The following is a 20,132-nucleotide window of genomic DNA, read 5'->3' on the forward strand; positions in this document are numbered from 1 at the left end:
CGTGGTCGCACAGGAGCATCGGGGAGAGCCAGCAGCCATCCGCCAGGAGCTCACCTCGCCCGGCCAGAGCTCCGGGGCGAGCTCCGAGCCGGCGCACACAGCGGCGGAGAGCGCCGGCAGCGCAGCCCTGGCACCGAGCTGGGGAGCGGCAGGCGCAGGGAAGGCGCCCTCCCCACCCCAACTCTCTGCCGCAGAATTCCTGAGCCGCTCCATCGTCGGAACAAAAGCAGCGAGCAGAAAGTCTCAACAGCACAAGACTCTGACTGTCCCCTTCGAAACGCCCTCCTCCAGCAAAGCGTCACCCCCCTCCCTCGCTGATGCAATGCAATGAAACAGCACGTTTCCCAGGAAAATCCCGGGCAGCGTTAGCAAATCCTTTCGGCATGCCTGTGCCAGGTACCCTTCCCATAAATAGCTGGTTCAGTGCTGAGGTCAAACCTGGAGCAGGCATTCCAGAAAGTAACCTTATCCCAGGGAAGGTCAGAGGGGGGTGAAAAGAAAAGAAATAGGACGGGAAAGGGGGAAAAAAAAAAAAAAAAAAGAAAAGGAGCTGGATGTTACTTAAGCAAACCACTCCAGTGCTTCAAGTGAAAGCAAATCTTTCAAATGCAGAGAGCCACTTGCAGAGACAACTCCGAGGGCACTGGAGAGTTGAATCCGTCCCAGTTGGCTCCAGAGATGTGAAGGGCAACTGCAACAAACCCAACGGCAATTCAAGCTTCTCTTCCCACTTCCCATCTGAATTCCCAGTCAATACACAGGCCCTCACCTATTTATATTTTTAAGCCCTTCCTTTCATCCCAAAATCCAGCAAATAAAACCTAAGCCAGTTTTTAAAGTTCTCTCCTACCTAAAGCATTTTATCTGAGCACCGCCCAGCAAAGACACTGAGCTCTCCAGGCCTTTGAAACGAGACACTTGCAAAACGCCCCATATCCAGGGTGTGCCCAAAACACACTCCGTGGAAAAATCTCTTGGGGTAGTGCCAGTTTAGCAAGAAAAACATTTTTCCCCCAGCTGGAAGTCTAGCACCGCTGAGCGAGTGCAACCAGAACCGATCTGCGGGAGGAGAGAACCGAAGAGAGGGAAACCCACGCCACTGCAGAATGAAGCCCCAAAGCTTTGAGGAAGACACCTGGCAGCACCTTTACAGTATCTTCCCTAAGGAATTCCAGGTTCACCACCGCTCCACCTGTAATCTCAGCCATGCAGTAATTCTAATCTCAGCCACACCGTCATTTTTTGTCTTCCGTCAGTAGCAGCACGAATAAAAACGCAGCTCTGAGCTGTGGCTGCTTGCAGATGCTGGTGTAACGCAGTGTAAAAGCCTTTCCCCATCCCCCACGGAGGTATACTAGACTTCAATATTGGAGATTAGCTCTGAACAGGGCCCCTTTCCCTCGCTCAAACACCGACTTCAGTTTCAGAGGAGACTGCAGCAAAGCACACTAGTCCCACACTGGGTTTTTAACACCAGCTCACATTCACAAACTTCTCAAAAAATATTTTCTGCTGCTTCAGTTGTTGTGACAGGCTTTTTCCAATGAAAAGTAAAGTAAATATTTATACAACCCCGTTCACAGTGTCACCCACAGCTCCTAAAAAACTGAACTACAGCCTGTTCTTACTCGCTGCCGCACTGGGTAAGGGCAGGAGAGACAAAGAGCAGCTCATTGGCAGTACCAGACACCAAATCATTCCCAGCCCTCTGCATTATCTTCCACACACCAGCCCAGCCCAGCCTGAGAAACAGGGAGAGAAGGCCTGGCTGTGAGCACAGCAACCCAAACCGCTGCAGGGGCAGTGAAGGCATGTGCCAGAAAGATGCTTCGTCTGCATTCGACACCCCACACACCAAATCCAAATGTTTGCCTGAACACAGCACTGATCCGAACGCTGCTCCTCACACGTGACCCAACAGTGAGTGCTGGTTCACAGAATCCCACACTGGTTTGGGGTGGAAGGGGCTTTCAGCTCGGATGAATTTAAAGCAAAGCACCAAAGTCCCCGTCGGATGAAAGACAACCACGCTGCCCTATCTGAGGTCTGTGGACGGCCACCGACCTACACCAAACCTCCCTGCCACTCTCCAGCGAGGTCTGCACGAGGATCCAGGCCCTAATAAAAGTCAGAAACAACTTATTAGACACCCATAATATCTATAAAAGGTGTACTCGGACCAGCTCTTTGAGAAATAACTGACTATTCTCGTTTGCCCTCTTTCCTTAAAAGCAAGAGGGACTTGGAGTGTCCTACTTACTTCGGATACCTGATTAAGCATTTTTGAACAATCAACCACTCCACTGCTCTGCTTTCAAATGCTAAGCAAGAACACTTCAGGACTTGCTCTCTCTTTCCCACTGAAGGAGCCTGCCGGACTTCTCTCCTGACCAACACATCCCTGCTGAGACTAACAACTCACACGACACATAAGCGAGTTCTCCTAAACAGCTGAAAAACACAGTTATGCACCTTGCTGTCATCAGTACCTACACACACAGCTAAAATTCAACAAAAAACACCACCCGAAGTGTCAAGCAGCTGACTAGAAAAGTGATGAAGAGACAAACTTTTAGGATTGCTCTGCATAAATCATTTAGTGAAACACGTCTGCGACCGGCAGGAAAAGCCTCCCCAGTCCCCATGGTGTGGGATTCGATTTCTGAATGACACGTGGGATCTGCCATCTGAATCACAGTTCCATGAAATCATGGATTTGAGAAATATCATTTAATGGGCCTTGAGACACAGGCTTCATTATCATGTTCTCGCTTGAAAAACATAATCAAGGGGAAAAAATCAGAATCCCTTGACATCCCTAAATCCCATTTCTCTGTCAGCTGATGCACCAACTGCGGCCGCTCCTCAAGCAACCCCCAACCCAAGCGCCCCATGCATTCATCTCCAACACAGGACCTGGAAACCAGCGCTGGGAAAAGCAGTTGTGAGAACTCTTAATTACTACTCCAAGCCCAGCAGCTCTGAAACGCCGGCAGCACAACGTGACGCAGTGCAGGGAGGGAGGAGACAACACACAGGCTGGGGAGGGATTCACCGCAACACCCAAGTGCAGAAGGGGCTGGGATTTCCCTCAGTAAACGGGAATAGGTGAAGCGTGCTCAGGCAGCGTGGCCACAGGCATGGAACGCTGCAGGGACTGAACACTGCAGGGACTGCCTGACCCTCGGAAAGGTTCTGTGGGAAGCCGGGGCTGTGAGAAGTTGGGCACTAGGACCTTCAGTTCCCTCTCGGGAGCTCGATGCAACTGCCAACCAAACAGTGACTTTCCAGATAAGAAAACCTGAGCTAAAGGAAAAGTCCCAGTTAAATATTTGGTTTCATTACCTTTTCAGAAATTTTCTCCGTGGTACAGAGAGACTAAATCACCCACCACTCACCAGCTCATGTCTACATCACCGGCATAGGTCACTAAGCAGCCAAAAATAATTGTCAAATTCTGATTAAACTTGTCTGCAGGCAAATCCAACACAACCAAGGAAACCACCAGTCTGAGAGAAGCAACTACTCTAACGATGCACAAGCCACATGAAATATTTCCTATTTATATTAGCACATTGACACAGAAACAACAGAGCCTTGGTGACTTTCTAAACCATCGCTCAGCCACACAAACCAGATTTCAGCCAGCAGCCCTGCAGCACTGGGAAGAATCCCATGCCCTTCTCTGAACCATGTTTCACAAGCAGGTCCTGATCCCAACACGATGACAGCAACATAAAACCATGGAATGGGTTGGGTTGCAGGGGACCTTAACGCCCATCCAGCGCCACCTTCCCCTGTCCCAGGCTGCTCCCAGCCCTGTCCAGCCTGGCCTGGGGCACTGCCAGGGATCCAGGGACAGCCACAGCCCCTGTGGGCACCTGTGCCAGGGTCTGCCCGCCCCAAAGGCCACCTGGGCCCTGCCACAGTCCCACAGGTTTCTCAGGCGCTGCTGCCTCCAGTCACACCCAGCCAAGGAAGTCTGGATTCTCCACAGGGGAGACTCCCACCTGCTTTCCTCACCTCCTAGCAAAGGCAAAGCTGCTCTCTCCTGACCCTCAGCCTGCCCGGCTCGCACCTTTAGAGAATGGCAGCTGTGAAGCAGACCTGCGCCCTGCTAACCCGGGAGCAGACACAATCCAACAGGGTGGTCTTTGATGCGCACAAAGCAGAGGGCTCAGCGCAGTCCAACCCTGCCTGCACACACCTGCCCTCCCCACCAGCAGCCTGAGAACCAGGAGCACCTCGTTAAACCCAGCCCATGGCTGGCAGGGCTTCCCAAAGGTGTAACGAATCCCTCCCTGCTTTGTTTATGCATTACAGGACGGCTGGTTATGCACCTGAACGACAGCACCTTCCTGGGCAGCAGGTCTGGGAGCGCTGCAGAAGGACCCACCACGTCCTGGAACGTCCCCAGCACTACTGGAACGAAGAATTTCTCAGGGAGATGGTGCTTCATAGCTGAGATCAGGCAGGTCAGAACAGCACAAATGCTTCAAAGTCTGTCCTTGACCAGATACTGATTCTGGAATGCCACCACACCAGAAAAACTCAAAGGTCAGCTCTTATCTAAGCGTGATGTAAACACGTCTTTGTCTCTTTTGGGTGCTCCTGCTCGAATCTCAGAGGTGGCTGGTGACATGGCCACTCTCGGCCAGCAGGCTCCAAGGCCCTGCTTGTGGCACAGCTCTCACTAAAGGTCTAGGAGCAAACAGCAGTATTTTTGGGGGGAAGGCAGGGGTGTCCAGAAGCAATGCAGAACCAAAGGATGGTGGCTGAGCAACGAGAAGCGCACAGAATCACAGAAGTGCTGGGGTTGGAAGGGACCTCTGGAGATCAGAGGGTCTCCTACAGCAGGTTACACAGGAATGCCTGCAGGTGAGTTTGGAATGTCTCCATCACACATTTAGATATTCCATCTCACTATCAAAATTAAAATAATCAGAGTTCACGTCTTCCTTCAAAGAAGTAAATTCAGAAAGAAAAGAAATCCAGCCCTCCCTGAGCAGCCTCTGCTCTCGCACTAATGTACAACCATGGCTCTGTACCATCAGCAGGCCCAAGGCAGCTTCCCAGTGGAAAACTTGGCTCTTCCCTTCCTGCCTCTGAGCACTGCTGGAAGAGAATGGTATTTAGAAGCGCTCAGAGGCTTGTACCAGCTCTTAAGGTTGACTTGAGGAGTTCCACTCACGAGCACCAACACGCACCGAGCCAGAGCACCCATCCGGCAGGAGGGACAGTGCTGGGACGGCTCATCACCGAATAACCACAGGCACGACTTTAAACGAGGTTTGGTGGGCCTGGCCTAGATGCCAGTGTGCATACACACCGGCTTCAGAACCCAGAGACAATAGAGGGATCAGTCTTTTTATGAGCTTTCAAATCTTTGGCTTTTTAAGAGTCCTCAGAACGTGAAGGCATGACTAACGCAAAGGGCGGAAAAGTCAGCAAAGAATTTCACGCACCGTGTCTCTGAATGCTGCACTTCCTCTTGGGATTAAGAGGAGTGGCAAAGAAATTTCACTTTGCTAGACAGCACGTGAAGCCATGAAACCCACAACATGGGAAATTTAGTATTATTCTGGACAGATTTTAATCAAATGTCTCCTCCAATAACTACTACAAGACTTAGAAACACAATTCTACTGCTAATCCCAACAGTAAATTTGTGGATGTTATAAAACAGGAATGAAGTCAGTAAACTCTTGTTTCTAACAGCAAAAGAACCTCTTTATGTCCACCCAGGAGAGATCACATGATCAGCCAGCTACCAGCTTTACACTGGAGAAACCCAAACTCAAGCCACATTTAACATGCAGAAATTCATCCTGCGCCACCATCCCAAAACATAATGTGACATTTAGCTGGAATTTGATATTCAAAAGCTGAAACATCTGGTTATCTGCACTCATCTACACGAGCGTGTTCTCGGAGGATGCTGAAAGTACCGAGTGCCCACGGTTCACACCCACCCAGCTCAGTGAAATCTGTGCGTGTCACACAGCCCCCGGCCAGTCACTAACACACTCCGGACAACAGGTATCCAAATCCATTCCACTATTTCTCCAGAGAGACCTGAACAATCCCAGGACAGCACAGGAATGCAGCAGCCCTGGTGACTATTTCCAGGCGGCATTCCAGCCAGGACCCCCGTGCCCATGCAGGGACCTTTCTGTCGACCGCAGCGACACTTCACAGACTGAGGTTCAATGGGTCCATCAGGGTGGAGATCACCTACTGATGCAAGCAAGATTTCACACAGACTAGACACAGAATACGGCCTTTTAAGATATTTTTCCAAAATGACTGTGGTATGCACTCCCAGGGAAAATTCTGGGTTTGGAACAAAATTTTCCCTTCTTCCCTGACCTGTCTCAAGACCTTTTGCCTTGAGAAGGATCTTCCTCCTCCACACACAAACTGACACCTAATACTTATGCGAAAAGCATCCAGTTAACAACATAATTATGAGGCTGTTGTCATCATTTAATGCAATGCACAGACAAGAAGAAAATTCCCAGCAAGAATTTCCCAGATTCAAGAAGAGAACACACTCGCTTCACACTTCCGCTGGCACTTGAACCAAACCCTTTCAGAGTAATTTTTTCCAGGCAGTTCATTTAACACATAAAATAACTCCCCAATCGTAAATATGCCGTCAGCTACACAGATTCAGACTTATTTTACACAACAGGTTTACAACAAATATTCCCACTGTAAAACAACATTTCCTTTCAGGAGACAGGATCAAAGCATCTTGGAGAGAACTGCTAATGGCATTCCAGGTTTGTTTCTGCAGCTCACACCACTCCAGCCAGCCCTTATATCCATGACTTGCTGCTCCACAAACACCTAAGACTATTTCCAGTAAGCGTGAGGAATTTCATCTCCAGCGCTGCACGTGCTGCAAATCACACCACAGCAGTTCTGACAATCCTTTGACCTAAGACCATCCAAAATTTAGGGTTCCTACAAAAACCGTATTTCCACCTGCCACCTTCCCCCTCGCTCCCCACCACCGAAAGGAAACAAGTGAGTGCTACTTACAGTGGTACGTGGGGCTGTTCTGGGTCTGCTTTGGTCAGTTCCTCTTCCTCAACGTCCGACTCTCCGCCCGAGCTGCTGTCAGTGACATCCGAGTCGAAGGCCTGCTCGCTGGATCTCAGGTTGGCCATGCCACTGGCCGTGAATCTCTCCAGCTCCTCTGATATCGAGTCACTCTTCAGGAAGTTGCTCAGGCCTTCTGAAGTAACTGTCTCGCTCGCAGCTTTCCTCAAGGCTGCTTCTGCTTTTCTGGTCAACATCAGCTGGCTCCGATGCCTCAGGGGGTCCAAAGCCGGGAGCTTGCTCAGCGTTTTCTCCAAGAAGCCGCCCAACTGCTGCTGGATGTGCCTCTCCACCTGCTTCGCCTGCACCACCTGCAAGCGCTTCTGCAGCCGCCGGGCTCGGCTCTCGATGTCCGCCTGGCGCCGCAGCAGGGCCCTCGTCCTCATCTCCGAGTCCAGGGCGCTGTGGTGACCAGCCAGCACTGAGGGTTTCTGCTCCTCCAGCTTACTGCTCCCGAAGTCGGAGCGACTCGCGACGCCGGGCACCCGCGTCTCGCCGCCCTCCAGCACCCACTGCTGCTCGGCGGAATTGAGGGAAGGTTTATTTGCAGTGCTATTATTGCTAAAGGGAGTTGCGTGCTCTGCATCAAGGCTTCGGTGTGGAAGAGTGCAATTGGTCAACCCGGCCTTCAGGTCCCCCAACTCAGAACCTCCTGTATTATAGTCAACAGTCTGGAGGGCGGCAGAAGGAGGAGCACACTTCCCACCATTCAGAGAATTAGAGTTTTCATGGTCTGAATTGGTACTTTTGGCCAATTTCTTGGCCAAGCCATTCACAGGCGCTTGTGGGAGAGGTGGCTGGCTATTAGTACTCATTGTTTTTAGATTCTCCAAAGTGAATTCCAACACTGGTTGCCTCCCCAACAGATCGCTTGTTTTCAAAAAGGACTGAGATAAGAGAGAGTGAGATTTAAGGACTGTCTGCTTGTTGAAGACTCCTTGCAGCTTCAGAGGCTCTTTTGAAGAGACAGATGTTACATCCGAGCAGAGATAAGAGGCCACTAGCGGCTGCAGCTTGCCCAGCTCTTCCTTCGTAGGGTTGTTTCGGAAATCTAGACTGGGATCCTCCGGAGCAATGGCTTTCCTTTTGGTGCCGTTGGCAGCCAGGAGGATGTTGCTGGCGTTGCCGTTGCTCTCGGCACTGCCAGGCGACAAGGTGGAGGACGGGGGAGCCAGCTTGAATCGGATGTGGTGAGCTTCGGCTGCTGCGTCAGTGAGAGCGGGCGCCATCGCAGCCATTCAGCACAGAGACACGGGAAGTCCAGCCTCTCCCGCTGCCGAGGCCAGCTCCACTGCCTCCCACCGCCGCTCCCGAGGGCAGCCTGCACGGGGAAGGCAGAACACACGGTCAGGCACCGCACTCGGGGGAATAAACCCAGCGCTCTGCGCGACGGCGGCGAGACGCGGCGCTCGCGCCCGGCCAGGCTGAGAGCAGCCCGCTCCCCCGGGAGCCCCAGGCGCGCTCAGCACAGCCAGGCGGGCCCCGGGCAGCTGGGAACAGGAACGCACAAAACCCCCCAACCCTCCAGAACCCCAGCATCTCCCACAGCTAATGCCAGTCTGAAAACGCTGCTCCCATCTTTCGGTTTATCCGTGAGCACACCAGAACCCTTCCAGGCCTCCAGGAAAGCTCCAGCCCTGGATGCTCCTATCCTTCAATGCCAGCAACTTCACCGACTTCATCTTTAAAATCCCTGAGCTACACCTATGAAATAGTTCTCAGTGCTTCTACTGCCAGCTCAGGGGTCTTAAAAATGACAAATTTGACTATAACATGTAACACAGACAGGGCTTGAGGGGAACAAATCTCCATATGCTTAAACTCCCAGTGGCTGAAGAAACCCCACTGCTTCCCTGAAACTTGGATTTCAAGAAAGTTACTTCCCTGGTGTATATGAAACCTACTTTCCCAGAAGTACATTTCTGAATGAGCCAGGTGATTTCCAGTGTGAGCAATTCCCATTTCTCTTTCAAGAGCATGGATAAAGATTAACCCACACACGCACAGAGCAGTTCTGCACTGACTGTTGGAGCAAGCCTGGGTTTAACTCAACTAGAGCAAACAAATCAGGAGAAATAACTAAAGACTCTTCATTTCTCTGCACTGCAGCCTCTTCCCACCCACCTTCAAGTCTCTGGTCATTCACCCATTTTCCTTACCACTAAAACATTTAGAAGTGTTTTTAAATGTCTTTTTTGATTGCATTCAAATAACCCATGGCACTGGCTGTGCTGCCAGTGAAACAGTTACTTGATTTTCCTCTTACTGCTGAAGTTATTTAGCATCTTCATAAAATATTTCAGTGTCAACTTAATAATAAAAAAGTTGCCCTGATCTCTTGCCTGATATGCCAATCCTCTAATTTCACATAAATTTGCATAAGCTTGTTGTAGCTGTTAATTAACACAGCCCAATGACCAAATTAATGCACCACTTTACAGGAAAAGCAAGGACTATCTAAAGCTTTAATACGTTTAACAAGGAGAATTTCACGGCCAGTTTTGTTTCTGGGCTCATCCAGTCGCTCCCAACATCAGATCCAGCTGCTTCACCGTAACAGGGACCAGAAAGACATCAAGGCTGAAAATCAAAGTACTAGAACCTAAATTTTTGTGAGAAGTCAGAGATGAGTTAGAGAAACAAATTCCCATTCCCATGGAGGGAAGGCTCAAGATTATTTGCTCTGTGCAGTTTCCAGTGAGTATATACGTTGGTCAACTGTCCGGCCCCTCACCAGGTCCAAAATACAAACCCTCCACAGTCCTAGAACCCCAAAGTGATTTGGGTTGGAAGGCACCCCAAAGCTCATCCAGTTCCACCCCCAGCCCCTGCCGCCCCCCCGGGGGACCAGCTCAGGGCACAGGGCTCCTGGGACTGGTCATGTCCAGCCTCTCACCCCCCAGTCCTTCCCGCAGGGCTGCTCTCCAGCTGCTCATCCTCCAGCCTGGACTGCTCCCAGGGGCCGGCCCTGCCCACCCACAGCACCCTGCTAACAGTCCTTCAAACTCACTCTCCATAAAGTCCAGTTAGGTGACACAGAAGGAGGAGACAGGGAAGGAATAAAACAATCTCCAGAGGAACTGAGCTAAGAAGTGCTGTGGCAGCAGAAATACCAAGATGCTGGAGGTGGGTTCAGGCTTCCCAAGTGCCCTACTCACAGAACCTATGATGTTCTGTAATCGACTACACTGCGTTCTTACTAAAAAAGGATCTCTGCATGTCTAAAAGTACAGGCCACACTCACTGAAAATGGCTTTTACTCACCATTTGGGTCCATAAATAAAAACTGAACATGCCTATTCAGGGAAGAAAGAAAAAAGAGAACTTGCAGGGAACTTTCCACTTGTAGCTATGACACCCTTGGGAGAGGAGGGAGGAAGACTGTCAGAATAAAGACTTCCTCCACTCCAGCCTCCTTCCAAGACCTTCACTAGAGACACACACACTGGGAATGACTGCCACTAACAGGTTCCCAGTTCTGCAGAAACACGTGGGTCTCCCTTCCGGAGGGAACTCTGGCTCAGAGCTCCCCACCACAGTTACCACCAGACATCGACGGTGGCTTCGGAAACACCCAACTGCAAAAAGGGCAAACCCCTCCCCTTGGTGCTAAATGACTCCTGGTGAACACATCTGCAACTGCAGCCTGTCAGGAGCTTGCAGGAGCTGCCGGCTGAAGAGAGTTTTGATTTGTATGTCATCAAATTAACAGAAGTGGGAAACGGAAGCAAAACTGTGACGTTGCCTTTTCCTCCGGGTTAACAAACCCACCTGAAAACAGCAAATCCTCCTGCTAAGCTGCTGCAAACCTCCCTGGCTCCACTTACGGAGTGGACAACAATTAGAATACTTTGGAAGCCTGGAAAGCCTCCCCTAAGAATAAGGCTTTGTTCCAGTACCTTAAAGATGACCTCCAAAAGTTATTTGGTCTATTTTTTCTAAGTTCTTATAAACTCCCTGTGTGCTGGACAGCACTGGCTTCTCCAACATTGAATAAGATCTCTACTTTTATGAACAACCCCTGGAAAAGACATTAAAGAACATCTGTAAGCATGTTCCCTCCCTCTGTTTATAAGTGTTGGTTGTTATTAAAGCTGTATTACATTTATCAGGAATTTCTTCCTAACAGGGAGAGGAGAAGGTGCTAAGGCATCTCTGATGAAGGAGAACAAAGAAAAGGAAAGGTCACAGAATGGGAAGGGAAGGTCATTCACACAGTCTCAAGAACTTTCAAGGCATTCTGGTAAGTCTTACAATAATTCCAAGAATTATCCCCGAGCCGTTGCCTGCTCTTGGGACCAAAACTGCGCTGGCAAGTTCTACTGAAACTGCTGTCACCCGTCAGTACTAGCAGATCCATGTGAGCACCCACAGGTCCCTTTTCTCACTGTTTCCCTGCCAAGGGTCTTCAATTCCCAGCACTCAAGGTGACACACGAGGGCCCCAGAGGCTCCTGCTCTGGCACAAGCCCTGCTGGTAGAGAACTGCCAGAGTAACTGGACGCTGCTCCAGCTCCGCCAGCACAGCCCTGCTCCAGCCCAGCCTTCAGCAGCCCCTCAGCTGGACTTGGCTTGGGAAGATCCAAGAGGAGCCGCCTCTGGAAGGCCAACGTGGTGTTTACAGCGTGTCTTAGGCTAATACTGAATGAACGTTCTTCATTTTCCCTTTAGAAGTAGAGCACTGCCAGAGCACTTAGCAGTAATTAACAGAGCCCAGATGAAAGGCTGCAGCAGGCAGGTAAAACCAGGGTAACATCACTCGCCCATCTTCCCTCGGTCCCCAGGAGTGCACGGGAGGCCACCGAGGCAGCAGAGCCACCAGGGCTCCTCAGGGGCTTCACCGGACCCCCAACACCCAACCCTCCCAAGCACTGAGCAGAGGGAGCAGGGAGAACATGGCCAGGGCAGCGACGGGAAGTCAGAGGGGCAGGAGGAACACTCCCAGTCACACTACACCCCCGAGCAGCACCGGGTCGTGACACCCCTGCAAACAATCCCCTGCCACGCTGACTTCTTCAACACCCTCTGCTTCTAAAACCCAATTTGACAATCAGACATTGAAGGGAGAACTGGGTTTCCAAGCACATGGTTCTGTGCAGGCGTGCACTGTAAGCCCAAAACAAACACAGGACGTTTGGCTCTCTGAATTCTTTGTGGAAAGAGTTTCTTGGGGAGAAACCAGGCACTGTGCTTCCAGTGAGGGTCATGAGAAACACAGGGAGCTCTGAGCACTGGACACAGGAGGGACGTGTCTAAACCCACTGCAGTTTGCCTCTGGAAGGGCTGTCCATGCTCTCCCAGACATCAATCCCAGGGCAGCACCCACCTGGCTCCATCCCTCCCTCACCTCCTGGCCACACACACACACCTGCCTCACGTATTAGTGCTCCTGGATTATGGTTTAATTCCTGCACTACCGCACCCTGAAACCCCTTCACCCCAAGCTCTGTCCTCCCCAAAAGCCACTTCCTGATGTACACAAAGGTGCTGGTAGAAGCAATAAAAGCAAAGTTACTGTGAAGGAAGTGAGCATTATACCAATTCCCACTTCCCCTCTCCTCCCCCACTACAAATCAACAGTGCAGCCAACTCTTGAACCTGTGCGGTTACAAGTATGTTTCAGTCAAAAAAACAAAACAAAGCACATTAAAAAACCCCAAACTTGCTAAAATAAAATCCCTCTACACTTCATTTTGCAAGTAAAACAGATCATCTGTGCTAACCTCAGCAGGTAACAACACACAACTCCCTGAGCCCTACAAATATTTTCCACATCCACCTACCAAAGTCATGACTATTGTGCCTAACAGATTCTCTACGTGCCTTTTGTTATCACCTCTCAACATTTTGTAGTTGTAAGACAGGTGTTTACCAATTTAGAAAGGGATTTACATGAGAAGCAACTCTCAAAGCTTTAATTAAGGTAACGTGACAGGCAAGTACAGGACGATCACCTTATTGATAAGCCAGTTATCACGTGCAGACTGTGTGCTTGCCATGACCCACATTTGGGAAACAGGCTCTTTTTTCTGAATATTAATTAAAAAAAGGTTAAGAACATACACAAGAACCACAGATTTTTACAATAGACACACGAGTAGATTCCACAGCTACTAACACTACAGACTTGTTCGTAGTTCGAAGGGAAAGATTTCTCCCAGGGAAAAGTAAGAATTTTAATAGTAAGAACATCCCAGAAATATTACTGAGCTCCACTATTACCTGTTTCCAAAGAGAAGCCCCTGACATTAAACTAAAAGCTGCTGCTTCTACTTCCTTGTCCACATGAGTGGCAGGGTCTGGTCAACTCTGAGATCTCCTTCTGCAAGAATAATTCTCTCTTACGCCTGTGAATTCTCACTGGATATAAATAAACCAAAGCAATTGCATCATCTGAGGTAAAGGAGGTTTCATCAATATGATGTCAGAAAGAAAAACAGAAGTCACAAAGAAAGATTAACTGTCATCTCTGTCAAAAAAAAGTGAATTATTAAAAGCAAGAATGCCTTCCCCTGGAAAATTAAGTGTCTCCAGATAAAAATCCCCATTACTGTTAAGCCACTCTTCAGAACAAAGTTGCAGTTTAGAGTCAAATCACAAGAAATGTGGTTCAAAAATAATAATGGGACATCTGCAGAAAGCAGCAGCCTGTCAACAACAAAAAATAAAAAATAAAATAAAATTTAAAAAAGCTTTAATTGTGAAATCTGGGTCTCCCCCATGCAGTATCAGAAAGATTTTGTTTTTCTTTCGCATAATCTGGGCAAGTTGCCCAGGAAATATGAAAAACTGAACTCAGGACTCAGGGAGCAAGTTAAACAAAAAACAGAATTGCCTTTTAATTTTAAAGACACATTTTCATTCACTAGGTACAGTCATACCCACCTTTGCTCAAAAGCATATAACTGTTCCCAAAACTCTTAACACCCCCCTGCCCCGTAAAGTAGCAGCACCTTAATACTTCATATTTTAAACTTAGTGTTTTAGAACAAGGCATTGACTGTCACTACGGAAAGTTGTCTGGAGCGCCCTGGGATAACTGGCCGTGTCCTCAAGAAGCAATGACAGCCCAGAGAGGAGCAGAGCTCAGTGCCCCCGGTCACCAGACCCCTGCCCCATCTGGCCGCCCGGTTTAAAGACTTTCCCCTGCCCGGGGTTCAGCAGTGGGCTCCCCACGCCACCAGCGCCCAGCTGACTGCAGATCTCGGCTCCTCCTGGAGCCCAGAGAGCACGGCCCGCAGCACTGCCCTGGCAGCAGCCAGAACGCAGGGCGACAGAGCTCCAGAGCACAGACACTCGTGTTCAATGAACGGTGATGTTCACTCACACATCACAGGTCCTTTTCCACGGGCCGCAATTACAGCCTGAGCCGGGCCTGCTCTTCCTCGTTTAGTGCAAAGAAACCTCACAGTAACCTTCCCATCACATCCTCTGTCGCTGCAGACCTTGACAGGAAGTTATAAAGATTTCAGAGAGATGTTTCTCAACGTTTGCGAGCTGAAAATGAGAAATCTTTAAGGTCCACCTTCTGCTAAGGCCTCTGAGGCCTGAAGCAGCTCCCGATACAGAAATATATATTTCAATTAAACTTTTCTTTCCACCACATCTGAAAAAACTAAGTTTGCAGCAAGAGATTAACTCAAGCACAGATGAGGATGAGGCCTGTTCAGGCTGACAGCTAACCCCATTTCCCCTCTGAGATTTGATTTTGTTACCTTTCTCCCTCATTTTATCAGATAAACAGCACAGTTTCATAACTAAATTCAGACACTGCACTGTCAAAAGTCTGCTCTCCAGAATTATGTCCTCCCAACTACTGACATCTCCCATTTCTCCGTCTGTGTCACTCTCCAAACTCTGGCAGTCACCTGCTGGCTGCACTTTGTGGCAGGAGAGATCCAGACTGGCTTTCTAACTTTCTTCAAAAAACCTGAACAAGACCTTATGCAAACTCTGCTCTTCCAAAAACACAGCTCTGAACTCGGGCCGACGAGGACACGCGCAGGGTTTAATGGAATTATGTTTACTCAAGTCCTGCATCACCCAGACTCTTGCTGATTTGGGTATGACAACTCCTGGTCCAGCTGAGAAAGAACAGAAAGCTTTTATTCCAATTTAAACGATTTGTTACAGAAAACTGCATCCTCAAACATGCAGCCAAACTCCTGTTTACAGGGAAGGACTTTCAAACCGAGTCTTTGCTGCTTTTCATTCCAGATAGACATTGTATTCCTGGAAGTCATGAGCAGGGACATGGTATTTATAAAATGCAGCAACGGAAACGCTGCTTCTCAGATCACCTGCCACTGCAACTGCCCAGTGCTCAGCGCTCTTTTTAATGGAAGGATAAACACTGAGAAGAGAGGCAGGCGTGCAGAACTTACTCATTATTTGGATTCATCACTATGTGATCCACCTGAGACCCTTCAGCAATTAAACTCCAAGTTAGGCCTAAGTTGACCCACCTGTTTCTCCCATAGTCGAGTAAAAAAAAAAAAAACAAACAAACAGAAAAATGCAAAATCAAGTGGTGTTTGGGGCTGAGATAGTACTGACCTCCTCTCAAAAAATGTTCCAAGAAAAAAGGTAATTTTCCAGAAGAGGAAAATTATATGGAAGGCCCATAAACGAAAATATGTGCCACTTGCTCTTTCTCCTTGGGTTGGGCCTAAGAATCCCCAGGCCTTATCTTTACCTGGCTGTCCACTGAGTCTCAACCTCCGTGGAAAAGCCTTTTGAGGTTCCTAAGGACAGGCAGCAAGTGGAGCCTGAGCAGGGAAGGGTGGAGTGCTGGAACTCCAGAGACAGTCTTTGTTCTGGGCGTTCATTAGATAATGGCAGTGGCCTTCACCAAAACACAAGTTATAAACAGGGCAAAAGGAAGTGACTTTGGTCACAGAAGCGCTCAGTTTTCATCCCTGCCTCTCGTGATGTCAGACTCTCACCAGCTCTCCGGTTACCGGATGATCTCTGAGAGCAAATGGGACTGAAATACAGCATTAAAAAAAAAAAAAAAATAAAAGGCAAAAGAGGGGAAAAAAGGCGTAAGAGAAACCCACAGCCACATCTGCCGGGTCATCTGCTGCTTTATCACCTCTGACGAGAGAACACAAGTCATTCCTCATTGCTAAATCATTACAAATCAGCTATAACAGTACCACAACCAAGTTCCACAATTAACTGCTCCTGCAGCATATCAATCCATTAAGCCCCACACAGCTGTGCTACCTTGGCAGTGTGGCTACAGGGAAAAAAAAAAACCACCATCCCCGTCCGCGCCGCGCCAAAAGGCGGCAGCGGCCAGGCCGCCCGTATCTGCGGCGGGGGCGGGCGGGCAGCGAGAGCCCCGCACGGGCCCCGGCTCCGGCGCTGCCCCCCGAAAGGCTGCCCCCTTCTCAATAAAGAAAAAAAAATTATATATATATATATATATAATCAGCCTGAAGAGCGCCGCTGCTCCCGTGCCAGAATGGAAATCCAAGAGGATACGCTAAAGCAGGGAAGAGCATCAGAGGTTCCTCCATGAAAACAAAGGCTATAAAAAGGACAAATATGGTTTTAAAGAGAAAACGCCTGCACACAGACAGATCCCTGGCCTGCCAGCCCCGGCAGAGGTTCAGTGGCACACACAGCCACACCTCAGCCACCCCCGGAGTGTTCTATCCCCCGAGCAGCGGGACCGACCCACACCGGAGTCCTTCCCGACTTTCCCACCCCGACAAACGGGCTTCCTCCTCACCTTATTTTTAGAGGCACAAAGCACCCTGCACACAACACATGACATGATGTAACCACCACCACGGCCGTGGCCCAAACCAGTCCAAAATATAATGGTCAGTCAAAACAAATAAAAAACCTGCAGTTCCTCCCATATCCTGACCGGTTTCATGGAAAACTACAGTTTGTCATTCAAGTGCATTTTACATAACAGGGAATATAATCTATGGAGCGCCTGCCTTCTGCTCCACCTGGACACAAATTTAAGGAGAGGAGAGATGGCACCTCGGTTTGGAAGGTGGGTCTGATTTTTTGGGCAGAAAATGAGTTTAGTTCCCAATATATTCAGCTGCTATATTTTTCCACCTGCATGACCCCCATTTACACCCCAAATGATGGAAATTTCTCCGTAACCAAGCACTGGAAGATGCTAATCCCGTGATGGAAGTAAACACACGTAGGGATCACGGAAAGCATTTCAGGATAGCCGGACTCCTCCAGCTTGTTTTGGGGAAAATAATCCTGGATCGGCAGGGCCGGTTCGAAATAAATAAAATACAAAATATGCGGCTGGAAAGTAAATACAGGGAAAAGGTTTTGGAGCTCGAAGCCACCTGGAAAACGACGCTATTGTGCACCCCGGGAGCAGGGAGAGCGCCCGGTGACACGGCTCCCGCCGGTGACAGCCCACCGGGATTACCGGCACCGCTCCGCTCCTATTTTCCAGGCGGATTTGGGGCCGCGGGACCTGCTCCCTCCACGCGTTTTGCAAGCTTTAAGGTTATGCAATTTAATTTTTTTTTTCTGTTTACTTTTAAAACTTCGCGTGTGCCCCCCCCCCACCCCCCACGCCAGCCCCCTTTTCCCACCAGGTTGGGGAACGGAGCCCCCCCTTCCTCCCTCCCTCCCGTCCCTTCCCCTCCCCGGGGGCAGCGGCCACGTGAGAGGCCCCGACCCGACCCTGCGGGACCCCCGGGCACGGAATTTCAATTTAAAGCGGCGCCGCCGCCGCCCCCCGCCCGCGGCGCCCGCCCCCCCCCCCGCCCCGGGGAGACGCAGCACCGGGGGCGGCGGGCGGGGGGGTGCGGGGCGGCTCTCCCGCCGCGACCCCCGCACTTTCCGCCGCACCGGGGAGGGGAAGGGCAGGGGAGGGGGGGCTCGGCGAAGTTGGGGCGCGGCGGCGGCGGGGCCCGGCGGGGCGCGGCGGCTCTAACAAAGGGGCGGCGGGGGAGGCGCGGCGGGCGCGGGGCGGCGGGCGCGGGGCGAGCGGCACCTACCACGTGACGAGCGGCGAGCGCGGTCCGGGCGGGCTCGGCCGCGGCGAAACGGGCGCAGTTCGCAAACAAACCCACCGGGCCCCCCCGGGACGAGGGGCGGCAGCCGCGGCGCCGCCACCCCCGGCGCCCCCCCCGCCCGCCCCGGCGGAACGGGGGATGGGCTCGCCCGTCTCCCTCGGCGGCCGCAGTGCTGGGGGTGGGGGGGGAGGGGGGGAGCGGGGCCCCCCCGCCCCCGGGTCGGAGCGCTGGGGCGGAGCGGGCGCTGCGGCGCTTCTCGTCGGCGCGCCCGGTTCCCCCCTGCTCCGGGCGAGCGCGGCGGCGGCGCGGCTCGAAAATGGCGGCCGGGCTCCTTCCCTGCCCTCCCCCTCCCGTCAGCCGGAGAATGCACCGGGGGGAAGGAGGAGGAGGACGGGGAGGAGGCGGGGGGGCGGGGGGCGCCGCCGCAGCGCCCCCGGCGGCCGCGCCGCGCAGCGCAGCCCGCGCCCGCCCGCAGCCGGGGGGCCCCGCCGAGCGCCCGCCGCGGCCGCGCGGAGGAGCTGCAGTGCGGGAGGGAGGGGAAGGGGAGGGAGGGAGGGAGGGGCGGGCACCGGCACCGCCGCCGCCGGCGGGGAGGGAGGGCGGGAGGGAGGGAGGGGAAGGGGAGGGAGGGGCGGGCCCGCCGCCTTTTGTCCGCCCGCCGCGGCCCCGCCGTTGCGGGGGGCTGTGCTCCCCGCCGGACGCCGCCAGGGGGAGCCCGCGGCGGCGCGCGGGGCAGGCCGGGAGTTGGAGTCCGCCCGCGCCCGGGGACACACAGGACACGGCGCTGCGGGAACGCCGCCGCTTCTACACCGCTTTAACCGTTCCCCGCCCAAAACGCACACACTGCCCGCTCGGCCACCGCGAGCCCGCTCCCGGGAAAAACAGGGAAAAAAACAACTTTCGCCGTTTAAGTGTTCCCCCGCAAAACTGCACGTCACGCTCTCCCGCGTCCGCCCGCAGCCCCGGGAGCTCGCTGCCGGCTCGTCTCGCTTTGCTCCTGCCACGCTCCCCGGGGATCTGGCCGAGGGCTCCCCAGGCGGGCGCGGGGCTGTCCCCGCTGCCGCAGCCCCAGGCTCCAGACAGGGCTTGGGACGCAGCGCTGGCAGCCCGGCAGAGGGTCCCCCCTCGCCCCCCGATCCTCGCCCCTCCTCACAGGCTCCGTCACACAGGACGCTCCAAGAGCAAGAAAGGATTCTTTTGGGACTGCAGAAACCACTTCGCCTCTTTGACCTTCAGTCTGGCCACTTGCAGGCGGGTGACACTGGCTGTCCCCCGGCCCGGACTGAGCCCACGGCCCCGCCTGCCCCCGGCGCCACAAACCCGCTGGAAATTCCTGCCAGGCAAAGGCTCTTCCCCGCTCTGGCAGCGGCTTGGGGCTGGATCTCTCTCAGCCAGAACACTGCTCTGCTGCCTCTACAGCAGGAACGCAGCTCTGCCAAGAAAAGAAGTGCTGTATACCATCATCTGCCTGCAAAGGGAAAGAGCTACAGCAGTGCCAGCTGTGCTCGCCGACACAGAGGAGAACCTGCCCCGGGGAGCTGCGCGTAGAGAAAACAAGACCTGTCCTGCTCGACTGCAGAATTAGGTAAGGAGGAATCCTCTTTCCAGTATGGACAATCCTGGCCTGGATTATGCAGCACACAGAGTCAAGTTTATTTCCTCCTCGTGCTTCAAATCCCAGCACCACACAGGGGGTTCAATACCACACAAGCAATTGCAGAACACCCTGAGCTGGGAGGGACCCCCAGGGATCAGGGTCCAACTCCTGGCCCTGCACAGGAATCCCACCACGGGCCTGAGCAGAGCTGCCTCCCTCTAAAAAGCATTTGGAGATACAGAGTCGAGGCACTACTACTGCTGCTCTTTAAAATCCAATACGTTGCTTAACAAATCACACCACGGCACTGTCATCACAGCGGGGTTTTTTGGGCCAGGAAATTCACATTTCATCATTTTTCTAAGGGTGTGTGCGACCACCTGGGCTTGCAGCCAGAGCCACCCCAGAGGTCTCTGC

At 52.1% G+C, this 20,132-nt stretch overlaps 1 protein-coding gene across 4 annotated transcripts in view; it reads right to left on the reverse strand.

Moving 5' to 3' along the window:
• The window catches only part of KANSL1 (KAT8 regulatory NSL complex subunit 1), a 77,570-nt gene that overhangs the window by 51,927 nt on the left and 5,511 nt on the right, over positions 1-20,132 (reverse strand). For 3 of the 4 annotated variants that reach the window (XM_066204832.1, XM_066204831.1, XM_066204829.1), the window contains exons 1-2: positions 18,101-18,458; positions 7,048-8,428 (exon numbers count right to left, since the gene is read on the reverse strand). In XM_066204832.1, coding sequence (XP_066060929.1) covers positions 7,048-8,345 — 1,298 coding nt within the window. In that variant the 5' untranslated portion in view covers positions 8,346-8,428; positions 18,101-18,458. Of the gene's footprint in view, positions 1-7,047; positions 8,429-18,100; positions 18,459-20,132 lie in introns of those variants that run through there. The other variant, XM_066204830.1, reaches the window with a different exon arrangement.

This window comes from Chamaea fasciata, unplaced genomic scaffold (assembly GCF_029207755.1).
Source record: "Chamaea fasciata isolate MVZ Bird 193981 ecotype frontalis unplaced genomic scaffold, bChaFas1.0.hap1 SCAF_27, whole genome shotgun sequence".
NCBI lineage: Eukaryota > Metazoa > Chordata > Aves > Passeriformes > Sylviidae > Chamaea > Chamaea fasciata.